At 44.6% G+C, this 16,190-nt stretch overlaps 1 protein-coding gene across 1 annotated transcript; it reads right to left on the minus strand.

Annotated features, from left to right (window-relative positions):
* Positions 1–4,565: 4,565 nt before the first annotated feature.
* On the minus strand, positions 4,566–8,116 carry LOC121464530 (serine protease 44-like). The gene is made up of 5 exons (XM_041677564.1): positions 7,765–8,116; positions 7,368–7,524; positions 6,627–6,886; positions 5,521–5,675; positions 4,566–4,793 (listed from the first exon to the last, which is right to left on the minus strand). The coding sequence occupies exons 1-5, from the start codon at positions 8,114–8,116 to the stop codon at positions 4,566–4,568; spliced, it is 1,152 nt and encodes a 383-aa protein (XP_041533498.1).
* Positions 8,117–16,190: the final 8,074 nt, after the last annotated feature.

Consider the following 16,190-nt stretch of genomic DNA (forward strand, 5'->3'; position numbering starts at 1 on the left):
AGACTCATCATACTCACAGAATAAATGCAATAATGATTGCACGTGTATACGCCCATATCACAGCTTACTGAGCGTATTAAGTGAACACAGTTTATTGTCTGTTTATTGCATATAAAATAACAAAGCTGCTGAAATACATTTAATTACTACATATAAAGATGTTTGGTTATCAATAATACCAAAGGAAGAAATCAACAGCCTGCAGACCAATAAGCATTCAATAAATGATAGCAAAATCTCCGACCTGGCCCCACCCCAGTGGTTTCACTCGTGAGCGTTGTCACCTTTTTAATTCATGTGATAGAGTTGACACACGCATCCAGACCAAGCAAACATGCAGCTTTGGCAGCCGATGCGCAGTGACACTGCTTGGATTGCAGTCAGGGCAAACCACGCAGTCAGGAAGCCCTCCCGTGTGCCACCCTAACACAGTTCCATACCGCTCTCAATGAGACGTCAGTTACAACTGTCGTGTCTTTAGACACGTTTCCTTGAATGCTACCCTCTAGTCTGTAAGACTCTTTTGTATTTCATGTATCTTTAGAACCACGACTACACGGTACTCAGCCCCTTGAACATCACCTGTAGAAGACCCTGGACCCTGACCTGTGGTCTCCTACAGTCTGGACTTTGTGCGTTTCGCTCCAGGTTGCTCCTCTGCAACCTCTATTTCCTACTTGTCGACAGTTACGCTTCTACAGTTCTTTTCTCAACAAGAGAATTAATGCTGGATTCTGCCACTGAGCGACATGACATCAAATGGCCTCCTCTTGCGACAATGCAGCCAGTTTACCTAGAAACTAATTCCTTTGGGTTGGAGGTGCAGTCTCATAACCCGCCAGTTCTCTCTCAGTCGCTGCTGGGGAGACTGGGGCCAAGGATGTAGCTCAGTGGTAGAGTCTTTGCCTTGTGCATGTAAGGCTCTGGGTTTGAGAGCCACTACTTCGGGGGGGGGCAATATTAGGGGTTCGTTCATTCTAGAGGTGTTAAAGAATTTTTTATTATCCTTGATGTGGTGGGTTAGAAAACGTGGGCATAGCATGTTGTGTCTCCATCTGCCAAGCATGTAAATTAGCCAGGCACGGGCCTTTAATCCCACCACTCAGAAAGCAGGGATAGGCAGATCTCTGTGAGCTCCAGACCAGACAGGGCTGCATAGTGAGGTCCTGCCCACCCTCCCGCCCAAATCAAACAACACAGAAAGAAAAAGAAAAGAAATGAAATTCATTTCACAGCTATTATTAAGTCTGGTCTGGCATTAAGACATTCTGGCTTTTTTACAATAGGGTGTCATGGAACCCTGGTTGGCCTCCAACTACCCAAAGTTGACCTTGAATTTCTGACTCTCCTGCCTGCACTTCCCAGTGCAGAGAGTACATGTATACACCCCTGCGCCAAGGTTTAGGTCGTGTCAGGGATCAAACCCACAGTTTCACACCTGCTAGGCAAACACTCAACCAACTGAGATACATCTTCAGACCAACTGTGACTTATTTTGGATAAACAGAATGTAATAGAAGAAAAGTTGCCCGACTTCTTAATGAGACTAGGTATTGCGAGTCCTGGTAGCTTCTGCTTCCATCTGCCTGGAACACTGTCCTAAGGCCAGTTACTAGACGTTGAGAGCCCTCTCCCAGGAACCAGAGACACCCTTCCCCTATTCACCACAGGACAAGACCATCGTGGGTATCATGGCCCTGATAGAGCTGCCACACAGAGTGCCACAGGCCTGCATGCCCACCGGAGCAGCAAGCATTGCCCAGTTCCCCTGTACAGCTGTGAGATGCACAGCTGCCATCCACAGGAGTCACGTTTCAAACTGTCACGGTGAGCACCAATCCATTATTGCTCCTAGGAGAAAGACCGGTTTAAGTCCCGACAAGCTGCTGCAAACATCCTCATTAACCAGCCATCACACTCCACAGCCCGTGCACTTCTGCAACCTGCGGCTGTGTGTACTCTGTGAGATGACTGGATTCTTAGCCAACAGCATCCTGAATATCTGAGGGAAGCTGCTCCAATATACTCCTTTTTCTCTTTGAGCCCCGTACCTCTTGTCCTTAAGAGCTATGGTAATCAGATTTATCATTGCTATGGACAAAAAAACTGAGAGAAACGAGTCAAGGTGAGCAATTATTCCAGTGGCTCCCAGTCTCCGAGAGTTCCACCTAAAATGGTGAGAAAGACGTGGTGGAGCTGCACACACGGAGGCAGCGTGTAACAAACACTGGAAACACAGGGAGGATGTAGGGAAAGATACGGCCCTCAAGGACATACGCTCCACGGCACATCTCCTCTGGCTAGGCCCTGTCTTTCCCCACCTCTCAACAACACCGTCATATTATGGATAAATTTCTGGCCCTCATGATCTAATCCTCTCTGGGCTCGTTCTTCAGAGATGTGCTTCATCTCCTTAAAATGTATTAATTCAAGCTGTCAGTCAAAAGTGTCCTCCCTGTGCTAAGCAACATTTCAACAATGTGGTTGGGGCCTTTAAAATCATCGGCAAAATCTACCATAAATGTAAGGGAAATGACGTGATTATAGAATGGAAGATGCTCATTTAGACAGCGAGCTGAAAGAAGCCGAGGAAGCAGCATGGCAGTCCATTTTCCCTGGGAGCATGGGTACTGGATGACCCAAAGGTCTCCACTGTTCCATACACATCTATAGTGAAATGACAGAGACAGGAGCACCCTGATCTATACGGCCACTGAGTCTGAAGTGGTGTATCACAAACACATTAGATTCCTCAGGTCTGGTGACACTCCTATGGTCCCATCTTTTGCTGGGCAGAGTACAGCCTCTTATTAGTACCTGCATCTTACAGTGACCCCACGAGTCCCTGCGATGATAGAAAATAGTAGGCTCCTATTAGAAATTTCCTACTCCACACATGTGTATTTCAAGCATTTCTCCAGGGAGCCTGGTTTCATTTTGATGGGCCACAACTTTGACCACAGGAAATGGGCATTGCTGTCACTTGCCCTTTACGGCCAGAAACTGCATCTCTGAATGTTTGGTACTTTTGTCAAGTATAGTAAGTTCAGTAGACCCATCTACCACCCACCTCCTCTTCCTCTGCATCAGCCATCATGTCCTGTCCCCATGGGTCTCCCCAGTAAACCCCTTCCTACCTGTGACCCACATCTTATGTGGAGTCCTACACCAGTGCCTGACTTAGCAAAAGTAATCCACAAGCATTGGCCAGGAAGAGTAAAACTGTCAGCATTGGTATTTGGTATTCCGTTCCCTCAGAGTGGATGCCTATTTTTCCCTCAACAATGCTTGAGCTAAATTCTTATTCCCTATGCCTAGAAATTCCTCCCATAGCACAGACCAAAGGACTCCCTGTTTGGGAGCAGGGGATATATCCCCAGAGGCTATACCTTTGCCTACTCTATTGTATTTTTCCCCTCACTAAAGCAACCTGGAAAGGAAAATGGGGCCAGAACAATGGGCTGAGAGAAAGGTATAGGGCCACAAAGGACCCTTGAGAATTCATTTACCCATCCTCTCATCCAAATGACTCCTCAACTCTTTGCTCTGGTCCAGGATCTGAAGGATAGAAGATAAACAAGGGTTAGAGGGTGCCCTTGGCTCAGAGCAACAAAATGTCAACCTATGGAGACAGAGAAAATCAGGTACGAGGCCTCCAAAGTCAGGGGAACCCAGAAGGCACATTCCATGCTGATGGGCTGGTCTGAGATGTGTGCTGTGGGACTCATGGGCTCAGACCACCCACCAAACTTAAATGAGACAGATAGCCTCCTCTAGGATTTAACAGAGACCAAATAACTTCCCTAGATAAATGGGGGCCCATGTCTCTTTAGAGTATGCTATAAGCAGCCAAACAGTTCAGATAGACAAAACTTCACAACATATGAGACACGTTTATTCAGTTCATATCTAAAAATCTATCCTCTCCAAAACCGCATCAACACAACCTAGGGTGGCCCTGGAGGTGGCTGTAGGGTACCAAGGAAGAGGTCATCAGACAGGACTGCTCCCAGCAATCAAGGGTAGCAATAGTTTTGTACTCACAGATGGATTCCCACTGGGGTGCAGGGAACATGCTGTCAACCACAACTGAGCCAGATGTAGAAGTCCCAGGCTCACAGCTCTGCAGAAAATGTGCTGGGCCTCCCATCTCTTTGTGAGCGATCATATAACTCAGGTACAGCAGAGTCTCGGGTAAGAGCTAGGAAAGCAGTTAGGTCTAGTGGCTACTCAACACTGACAATGTCTCTCCTCTCCAGATGTTCTCCAAGGGCTCCATGAGTCATCTCCTTCTACCCGGCAGGTCAGAGAGTCCCCTATCTGGAAATGGCTCTCTCTCCTTCGCTCCAAGCAAGGCACAGGCCTTGTACAGTGGTCACTGAGGCAGATGACCAGAGCACCAGGTCAGGAGATTTTGCAAGTTCCCAACTCCCTGCCGTGCTCCACTGAGGCAATGGATTCAGAGTAGAATTTGAAGAGAGAGCATTGACAGGGAAGGAAGGTTAGAGGAGAAGCCTAGTGGAGGCTCAGAAACAAGAGGACAGTGGGCTGTGGGGATCACAGGGTCACCAGGACACCAGGTGAAGCACCAGACACATGCAGAAGGTGAGGCAGCCCGATGAGTTACAATCCGGAGCTCGGCTCAGCTCTTTAACGATCCAGTTTCTGTAGTAACTCACTTCTGTATAAATCCCAGGATATCCTTTTCGGCCACAGCCAATGCCCCAGCTCACGATCCCCACCTGCACCCAGGTTTTATTAAATTCACAGACCAACGGCCCCCCGGAATCTCCCTGGAGAAAAAGAAAGAAATGACAGGAATGAAATTGATTCATGACACAGAAGAGTCCACCCCAAGGCACTGGAGAGATTGATACAAACCAGACATTCACCTGCCACTCCTCGGTTTCTGTCAGATTTTAGAAGTACATCTTTTTAGCAAATGAACATTTCTGTCTATTCAAAGAGGTTAACCAGGGGCTGGAGAGATGGCTCAGAGGTTAAAAGCACTGACAGCTCTTCCAGAGGTCCTGAGTTCAATTCCCACAACCACATGACAGCTCACAACCATCTCTAGTGGGATCTGATGTCCTCCTCTGGCATAAATTCAGACATGAAGATAGAGCACTCATAAATGTAAAATAAATAAATCTTAAATCATCTTAAAATGAGGCTAACTGAATATAAACCAACATAATGTTTCTATTCTGAAATAATGAGTAAATCACCTACCCTCCCTGTGTGCATGGAATGTCCCACAGAAGAGACTGAAAACACCAAATCTGTATTATTGCTGCCCTTATTCACCCCACCCCAGCCACTGCAGACAGTGTCGGCTGTTTGCTCCTGGACGGTCCTGTCAGGCTAGCCCAGGAACTGTGGCCGCTTGTCCTGACAGTCCATTAGCTTCAGAAACAACAAATGGAGGATGAGGGCATAGTCCAGGCCCTAATGTCTGGGAATTAGGGACTTCTGAGGGGAGGATAGCAGGGCAGTGTGGCAAGAGACCCATGAACTGACCTGGCAGGTGTCTCCTCCTTTCTGACTGTAGCCACAGACCACCCCTTCCTGAGCGATGGTAAATATAGTCCCTGTCTTGTCCTTGAGGATCTGATTACATTTCTCATGACGAATAATGCTTAGCTGAACTTCCCGAAGAAGTCTTGATGAGGCACCTACACGGAGATCATTGTGGAGAGAGCAGATCTCCATTAAGTAGGAATGGCATGAGTCAGTGGTACCTCCTCTGGACCTCAACATCGTGTTCACCCCTGAGTACTCTCAAAGACATCAGCTATTATTCACATCTGACACTGGGGGAAAATGAGGCCCAACCTTGCCAAGAGTGTAAGGCAATACAAAGTCCAAACCATGGAATAGAAGGAAGAATAGTCTGAGAGAGAATAAAATATTGTTGCCCAAGAGTTGACAAGCATGTGATAAGCTCTTGCTAATACTAGTGATCGTATTCTATGCGCCAGTCCAACATCATTACTTGTTAGAATATGAACACAAACTCTTAGACAGGTAATACCGCAAAGTACCAAACTACACTCTTTCCAGTAATAGGAGGCCCTAGAGCAGAGGTTCTCAACCTTTCTGATGCTGCAACCCTTTAATATAGTTCCTCATGTTGTGGTGACCCCCAACCATAAAGTTATCTTCATTGCTACTTCATAACTGTAATTTTGCTACTGTTATAAATCATAATGTAAATATCTGTGTTTTCTGATGGTCTTAGATGATCCCTGTGAAAGGGTCATTCGATCCCCAAAGGGTCACACCCATGGTTTAAGAACCGCTGCCCTATAGACTCACTGAGTTTCCGGGCCTTTCCTCACATCCAAGATAAGTGCTTCTAGCTTACAGAGAGGTCTTCTCACCCTGAGCCAAAAATCTGCCCTGGTGAGTAGCCACCATGTTTTGTGCCTAAGTCCTCCAATCCTGACAAGCCAATAGAAAATCACCAGTACTTGCTCCCGCATGGTGCCTTCTCTCTTCCCCTCCTTATCCACTTGCTAGAAACTCAGGCTGCCTGTCCCTCCCTTGACCTTAGAGACCAATCCCAGGCTACTAAGGAGGTTGTTCCCCAGTCTGTGGTTGCTGAGGTCTTACTTTAGGCTCACCTCCTTCAACTATTCTGCCCCATCCGGTCACCCAGCACTGGGTCCCAGCTTGCACAAAGAAAGCCTTTCTAGGGAGGCACACAGGCTGGATGGTGGCACTGTAATTCACAGGGAAGGCCAGCAGAACAAGAGCAATGTCATGCACAATTGGTCCCATAACAGAGAAATCTTGATGAACAATGATGTCTTGGACTGGAATGTTGACTGCCCTGCTGGACCACCGGTCAATCTCTCCCATCGCCACTACGTAATCCAGATGGCTGCAAAGAGATCCTGAAGGGTCTACACACTTCCCATCTAGTGTCACCGTGCTCCCCAGCCCAGTCCCATCCTCCTGAGGCAGCCATCAGCTACCCCTCTTCAGGACCTCTAACAACCCCATCCAGCCACCAGCTGGTTCTCCAAGTGTGTGTGGCCTCTGATCAGTATCGTTTGGGACTGTGTTAGAAATCCCAATGTTCATGTGTCAACTGAAACGGAATTTTTTTTTTTTTTTTTTTTTTAGAAAAAAGCAAGCAAACAAAAAAACCTAGGACTGTCATCTCTCACTCTGTGGCCCAGGCTAGCCTGGAAATCACAAACTGGCCTCTAACTCCTGGCAATCCTCCTGCTTTAGTCTCCTAAATGTTGGGATTACGGGCATGAACCAGCACCACAGGCTCCTTTATCTCAAATAGAAAGCAAGAGGGGCAGGCCATAGAACCTGGTCAGGGGCCCAAACCCAGATCCCCAGGCACTCACCCAGATACACAGTGGGCTGCGGTCATCACCCACCATTTGCTGATGAGGGAGCCCCCGCAGATGTGCCCTCCTCTGACCTTCAGGCTCACCTGCCACGGCCACCTCCTCTGCACCGCAGGCTTTCCAGCAACTATCCTCGCAATTCTGTGGCCACAACCTGGAGTAGGTTAGTGAAGGGAGGGGCTGATGGGAGGGGCTGCTCCACCGCCAGCCAGCTCCTTAGAACCTGCAGAACAAGCCTCTGTCTCTGCAAATCCTAGGGCAGGTGTGGATCCTCAAGGGATCTCGGGCCCACTCAGAGCCCACACTCCATACCAAGATCCTCCTATAAATCAGGGTCCCATCCCCCTAGGTCCAGGCCAGGTCTCTGGGGCAGACCATGGCCCAGGAACTTCACCTAAAGTGGTTGGAATCCATGTTGGAAATCGTCCCTGTGGCAGAGTCGTGGCTGAAAAAGAGTGACCAGGAGTAAATGTCACCGAATCAAGGGACATCGCGCTCCCCACAGGGTGCGGGACCTGAGAGGTCTCAGGCATCTCTGTGCTTGACTTCTCTAGTGGGCTTGCACCCGGGTCATCGAGACCATCCTCCAAGGGGAGAGGAAGAGACAGCGTCCCTGGAACCATCCGGGCCTCCTCCAATCGCGTCTGAAGCAGCAAGAACCAAGCCAAGAGGCCCAGGCAGTCGCCAACTGGTAAGGCCATACCACCACCACGAAGGCCTCGGCCTCTGTCTCCAAGCCTCCTCATGGCGGTTACCGAGGCTGCGCACAGTTCTGGGGAAAACCGGTTCCATCACGCGGCCTCTTTCAGGCCTGACTTTGGCATATCACCTCCTTCCCAGCTCTCGGCTCTCTCCATCTGACCCACAGGCAGGGTGTAACCCAGACAGAGTGGCTAGCGGGAGGTGGGGTGCCCTGGCTGCAGAGAGCCCCTTAAGCAGAAGCTTCCACGATGCTAGGATATACAACCGAGCTTCTCATACCTGACCTGTTCTTTCCCCAGATCTCCCAGTGCCAGGGATCTGTTATCAAAAGTAAAACTCCTTAGCAGATATGTTGCCCCTAAAGTTACGAACCAGGCATCAGGGTAGACGCTGCTACCTTTTTGAAAAGTCAACACCCACAATATCTTCAAGACCCATTCGCTGTATTAGCACAACACAAATTAAAACCACAAGGAGACATCAGTACAAGTCTATTGGGCTTTCAAAAACAAACCATTACAACCTCAAATGCTGACAGAGGTGCAGAGATAGGGGTTGTCCACACATTGTGGTGGGGATGTAAGTACAGTCACTGTGGAAAGCACATTGGCTGTTTATTAAACAATAAAAAATACAATTGCCATACACGTCAGTATTTATTTTCCTGGATATTTATCCCAAAGAAATAAGGATTTATGTTCCATTAACCAGTATAAATACTTATAGTAAATATCTTTGTTCATCAAAACCAATAGCTCAAAATAATAGGGCAGTAAAACTGTTTGCTCCCCCAAAACACACGTTCCAATCCCTGGAAGCTGTGAGCATGTTACTTTACTCGGCCACTGGCAAACAGAATGGATTAAATGAAGACTCTTGACACAAGATGATCTGTACTATCCAGGTGGGCCCACTGCAATCTCAAGCTTTTTTATTTGTATCAACAAGACAACTGAAGTCAAGGAAAGAGATGAGACGTCAGAAAGAGGTGGGAAGAGAAGGGGCAGAAATTGTTGAGGCTTCACTGTGGTCTTTAAGGACTGAGGAAGATGTCACAAATCTAGGGATGAAGGTAGCCTCTAGAAACTGGAACCAGAAAGCAGATAAATTCCCCCCCTCGTCAGGTGGCGGCCTATGCCTTTAGTCCCACCACTCAGGAGGCAGAGCTCTGAGTTCGAGGCCAGCCTGGTCTACAGGGCGAGTTTTAGGACAGCCAGGGCTGTTACACAGAAAAGCTCCAACTTGGAAAAAACCAAAACAAAACAAAATTCTCACTCTCAGTCTCTAGAAGGCAACAAGCTGACTAATTTCTGATCTGCAAAAGTTTGAATTGCAAAATACAGTTGGGCTGTTTCAAGCTACTAAATTGGTGGCAAATCGTCACAGCTTATATCAGTCCAGATATCTTTCAGAGGGTGAAAGGTTAGACAGCCTTACAGTTAAACTGTAAACTGCAAACTGTTAAACCTGAGAATATCGAAGAGAAAAGACCAAATCCACAATTGTCCAAGTAAAGCAACTGTATTTTAGGTTGTGCCTGGGACTGGCCCATCGGATGTCTCACTGTAAGTCTGGATTTGAGAGAGTAGCCCCTGGTGGCCTCTTGAAGTCCCTTTTGTAACAGAGAAACAAGGTGTTCACAGGGGCAAGAGAGTTGGGTACTACTTCTTAGAAAGATAAAATTAAATGGAAGGACCGAGGTCAGTGGGTCAAAAGTTTTGTGCAGGTTGAGAAACACGTTTTGCAGTTTACAACAGATCTAGAATCAGGAACTCATTCCCCTTCCCGTGTGTGTGTGTGTGTGTGTGTGTGTGTGTGTGTGTGCACATGTGTCTCTTGGGTTTTCTGTTTGTTTCTCTGTGTAGCCTTGGCTTCCTAGAACTTGATCTATAGACCAGGCTGGCCTCAAACTCACAGAGATCTGCCTGCCTCTACCTCCTGAGTGCTGAGATTAAAGGCGTAAGTCACCAGGCTCAAGAAATTATTCTTAATTACAAATAGAAAACTTAACTTGCAAGAACTTAACACAGGACAAGTGGGAACTTATTCTTTAAATATAAACAGAAACTTTAACCTGCAAAATATATTGTTCCCATTTTGGTTTCCCATTAACTTGCAAGGTATATTGTTCCTGTTTTGGTCTCACAATACCACAAAGTATGGAGCAACTGGAGCAATTGGAATGAACTAGTGAGGAGGAGGAAGAGTCAAGAGGGGGACAGATGAGAGAGTAATGGAAGTTTGATATAATCACAATATATTGTATCAATGAATGAAATTATAAAAAAACCTTTAAAATATGCATTTAAAATGTGTTTCTCTCATTGGTTGATGAGTAAAACCATTTCAGCCAATGGCCAAGCAGAATGGGTCAGGCAGAAGATCCAAAGACACCAAGAGAAAGAAGGTGGAGTCAGGGAGACGCCATGTAACCACTGAAGGAGTAACATGCCAGAGCAGCACCGGTAAGCCACAGCCAGTTGCCAATACACAAAGTAGTAGAAATGGGTTCATCTAATTGTGAGAGCTAGTCAGTAATTTGTCTAAGCCACTGGTCAAACAATTACAATTAATATTAAGCCTCTGAGTTGTTCTCTTTTAAGTGGCTGCAGGGACAGCTGGCAGAGAGAAGCCAGCAGGACCAGATGAGACAGAGAAAAAGTCTTCAGTTACAGGTGGTGGTGGCACGCACCTTTAATCCCAGCACTCAGAAGGCAGAGGCAGGTAGGTAGATCTCTGTGAGTTTGAGGCCAGCCTGGTCTACAGAGCTAGTTCCAGGACAGATAGAGCTGTTACACAGAGAAACAGAGAAACCCTATCTCAAAAAACCAAAAAGAAAAGCTTTTCCTCTGCTAATTTCATATTGCTAGCATTTCTTAATGTTTTCTTGATTAACCTCTCAGTTGTCAAAAATTTGCTGCTTCTTCACAATTTTTAAAAATATTGAATGATTATTGAACACTGTGAATATCACATTGCTGTCTGAGTTGTATTGTCTATCCTTTAAGAACATTGAAATCGGGGCTGGAGAGATGGCTCAGAGGTTAAGAGCATTGCCTGCTCTTCCAAAGGTCCTGAGTTCAATTTCCAGCAACCACATGGTGGTTCACAACCATCTGTAATGAGGTCTGGTGCCCTCTTCTGGCCTGCAGACATACACACAGACAGAACATTGTATACATAATAAATAAATATTTTAAAAAAAGAACATTGAAATCTAGCAGACAACCTAAACATCCCTGTACTGAAGAATGGATAAGGAAAATGTGGTACATTTACACAATGGAGCACTACACAACAGAAAAAAATAACACATCTTGAATTTTGCAGGAAAATGGATGGATCTAGAAAACATTATTTTGAGCGAGATAACCCAGACACAAAAAGACGATTATCACATGTACTTACTTACAATGGTTTTTAAACATAAAGCAAAGAAAACCAGCCTACAAATCACAACCCAAAGAACTTAGACATCAATGAGGACACTAAGAAAGATTTATATAGATCTAATCCACATAGGAAGTAGAAAAAGACAAGATCTCCTGAGTAAATTGGGAGCATGGGGAGCATGGGGAGCTTGGGGAAGGGTTAAAGGGGGGGAAAGGAGAGGCAGGGAGGAGAGCAGAGAAAAATGAAGTGTTCAATAAAAATCAATTTTAAAAAAAAAGAAGTTAGGACTTTTCATGACAATAAGACACATCTGCTCCTGGCAGCACCAATCTACTTCAAGAGGAAGATGGTCATCGAAGAGGCTCCTCAAAGAGTTTGTTAGCCATCTGGGTAAGAAACTGCTCTTGCTTGATGAACTGGACTTACAGGACTCACAGAGAAATGACTGCTGAAGTTGCCTAAAGAAGATGAGACGGTCGTTTGAGGTTCCTGCTTCATGAATGAGTCTGCCAGACATTCTGCAGGACACAGAAGAAAGAGACTGACACACTGCCAATGTAGGTGGAACTGTCTTTGAAATTTCCTCCTTCATGGAAAAGACTGGTGGATACTATGGGCCTGTAGGTTGAAGATAGATGTTCCAACAATACAAAAGAACTTTGGGTAACTGTCCAGGCAATAAGATGTCTCTGTCAATTCTAGAGTTTTGGAAGTTGTGTACAATACACTTCCTGTTAACTTTGGTAATATTATATCCTTCTTGGGTCTTTGATGGAGTTGAAGAATAGATAGCTATAATTATAGTTGTCCTAAGTTATGATAAAATATAAAGTAAATATAAATATTGTAAATGTAATTCTTGCTTGATACCTGTTTGGCTATATGTAATTTTACTATATTGAAGTTAAAACCTTCCTTTCTATTTAAACAGAAAAGGGGAGGTGATGTGGGATTCCCCTCTGTATGCTGTGATTACCATTGATTAATAAAGAAACTGTCTTGGACCTATAGCAGGGCAGAACAGAACAAGGTGGAGAAAACTAAACTGAATGCTGGGAAAAAGAAGGTGGAGTCAGAGACACCATGTAGCTGCTGTCAGGAACAGACATGCTGAAACCTTGTTGGTAAACCACAGCCACGTGGAAACACACAAATTAATAGAAATATGTTAAATTAAAATGTAAGAGTTAGCCAATAAGAAGCTGAGCTAATGGGCCAAGCAGTGATTTAATTAATACAGTTTCTGTGTGATTATTTTGGGAGGCTGAATAGCCGGTAACAGACAAGCAGCCTCCTACAACACTCCACCTCCCAAGTGCCAGGATTATAGGCATGTACTACCAAGTCCAGCCAACAGACTGTCTTTAAAAAAACAAAAACACTTATTTATCCGTGTGTGTGTGTGTGTGTGTGTGTGTTGGTGTGTGTGTCACATATGGAGGTCAGAGAACAACTTGCAAGAGTCAGTTCTCTCCTTCCCCCATGTGGATCCCAGGCATCAAACTCATGTAGTCGGGCTTGGAAGCATACACCTTGACCTACTGAACCATCTCACTGACCCAGCCTATGTCTTGAAATGCAGATAAGCCATGATCTGCCAACTCTCAGGCCTACAGTATTCTAACCTGAAACTGTCAGGCCTCTATCTGCTGTCAGCTCCAATCTCTGACTCTTTATATCACTCTCTTCTATTTGGGTTTTCACTGTGCCATCTGAAACCTGCCCATTCGTAGAAAGCCGATGTTGCCCTAACACTCACCGCACTTGTTTCTCTTCTTTCCTGGAGTGTAGTCCTCTGATGTCTGAAAATGTATTTATTTTATGCTGCCTGCCTTTTTTATTTTTTATGCATATGAGTGTTTTCCTGCATGTATGTAAATATACTATATGTGTTTCTAGTGCCAGAGGAGGTCAGAAGGGATCAGATGCCCTGGAACAGGGGTTACAGATGGTGGTGAGCCTCTATATGAGTGCTAGGACTAAATCTGGGTTTTCTAGAAGAACAGCTAGTATTTTTAACCACTGAAGTATTTCTCCAGCCTCCTACTCCTTGAAGACCATTTTGTCAAGATAACTACCCAGACTTAGGAAGAGAGGTACTGCATCTGCATGGTTGCTTCATTTCTTCTGTAGAATCTAGGTGGGGGGGCAGAAAGGGACCATGAGAGAGATCTCAAGGTAGGGAAGAGAGGGTAATGGAATACATTTAATATAAAAACAACAGGGGGACACTTGGGGAAGAGGAAGACGACCAACAGGAAGGGACACTGGAGCAGGCAGTTGAGTAAGGGGATGAAGAAAACTATAATGACTGACATATATGTATGTATATATCATGATGAAACAATACTTTAGTCACTAAAAATTAGTTTTTAGAAATAGCAACAAAGAATGATGATGATGTTGTACACTTGCAATTACAGCACTCAGGAAACTGGGGCAGGAGGATTGTAAATTCAAGGCAAGCCCAGGCTACATGAGAACTGATGATGATGGTGGTGATGATGATGGTGATGATTATGATGGTGGTGATAGTGATGGTAATGGTGATGATGATAATGATGGTGGTGACGGTGATGAATGATGGTGGTGGTGATGGTAATGATGATGGTGATGATGATGATGGTGATGATGGTAATGATGATGATATGGGATAATACCAAGACTAACATCTCAGTTTCCTGAAGTTCCCACATTATCACTATTTTTTTTAAGGAAATGTCAACTCAAAGACTAAAATTAGCCCTGGCTTTGGCAAATTTCTAACATGATCTAGTTGGAATTGGACTCTCCTTGGCCTTGCCCTTCTCTTCCCATCTTTCTTGCATGAGATACAGGATTTTGGAGGCTACAGTGCATCATAGACATGATGGAGAACAAACCTCAAGCAACACTAAGAACATCAATTGTGAGTCTGAGGGCAGTGGAGCAAACTTTAGAGTCTGACTCCCTCTGCTCAAGGCAGTGTCTAAAACTTCATCCACTGGGACCCAATACGGGCAGGTCTTCTCCTTTATCCTCTTCCTCCTCCTTTCCTTTATTTCTATTTTTATTTTATATGTATGGATTTTTTTTTCTACATGTGTATTTGTACACTACATGCAAGCCTGGTGCCCAAAGAAGCCAGAATAGGGTGTAGAATCCCCTGGAACTGGAGTTACAGATGGTTGTGAGCTGCTATGTCGGTGCTGGGAATTGAACTCAGGACCTCTGAAAGAGCAGCCAGTGCTCTTAACTGCTAAGCCTTCTCTCCAGTCCATTCCTTTTCTTTTTTTTTTATTTGGAGGTAGGGGTGGGGAAGTGTTGAGACGGGAATCTTTATATAACCCTGGCTGTGTTGGAATTGCTATGTAGATCAGGTTGGCCTAAACTCACAAAGATCCACATGCCTCTGACTTCCAGATGCTGAGATTAAAGGTGTGCCACCACGCCAGGCTTTCTTTTCTTTTTATTTCATATTCCAAGAATGCTCAATCGTACCTCAAGGACATGTGCTCAGCTATGTTCATAGCAGCATTGTTTGTCATAGTCAGAACCTAAAAACAACCTAAATGCCCATTGACCAAAGAATGGATAAGAAAAATGTGGTACATTTACACAATGGAGTACTACACAGCAGAAAAAAAAATAATGACATCTTGAAATTTGCAGGCAAATGGATAGAGCTAGAAAACATCCTTTTGAGTGAGGTAACCCAGATCCAGAAAGACAAATGTTATATGTACTCACTCATAAGTGGTACATATAAAGCATAAGAAAACATAAAGCAAAGAAAACCAGCCCACAAATCACAATCCCAGAGAATCTAGACAATAATGATGATCCTAAAAGAGACATACATAGATCTAATCTACATGGGAAGTAGAAAAAGACAATTGGGAGCATGGGGACCTTGGAAAAGGGTTGAAGGGGAAGAGAGGTAGGGAGGGAAGCAGAGAAAAATGTGTAGTGCAATAAAATCAATTAAAAAAAACAAAAACAAAACTATTCATGAGTGGGTATGCACCCAGAGGATTTAAAATAGAGCTGACAGCCGGGCAGTGGTGGCGCACGCCTTTAATCCCAGCACTCGGGAGGCAGAGGCAGGCGGATCTCTGTGAGTTCGAGACCAGCCTGGTTTACAAGAGCTAGTTCCAGGACAGGCTCCAAAACCACAGAGAAACCCTGTCTCGAAAAACCAAAAAAAAAAAAAAAAAAAAAAAAAAAAAAAAAAAAAATAGAGCTGACTGATTCTTTTTCATATATATTGATTTGTGATTCTTCTAAGATTTCTTATAAGATTCTTTTTGAGGTAAATAATAAAATGATTGATCCTTTCTTTGTAACTGCAAAATGCAGTCTACCAGTAAAATAGCTGGCTGAGAAAAATACCTTGCTTGCTCACACTCTGTTAATCTACGGCAAGTTGTTTGGACATGAATGTACGTGAGTTCTTGGGACAACTTGTTTCTCATCTATAATACGTAAAATGTTTATTCATGTAAAGGGTATTGAAAACATGCTGTTTTTTACTTAAAGTCATCGTAATCATTCACCTGAAAACTAGAATGTAATCATATTGTAGTTTTTATACTGCTTGAAAGATTTCTCTGGGACATATAAGCTGTAAGGAAAAACATAAGAAAGTTAGAAAAAAAACATCAGGAATGAGAGAATGAAATCACCATGAAAGATGTAGAGAGAAAATAAAGATACAGAAGAAAAATAAAGGAAAGATCAGAAGGA

This window comes from Microtus oregoni, unplaced genomic scaffold, assembly GCF_018167655.1.
Source record: "Microtus oregoni isolate MIOR12 unplaced genomic scaffold, Mior012 000028F_ref0000031, whole genome shotgun sequence".
NCBI lineage: Eukaryota > Metazoa > Chordata > Mammalia > Rodentia > Cricetidae > Microtus > Microtus oregoni.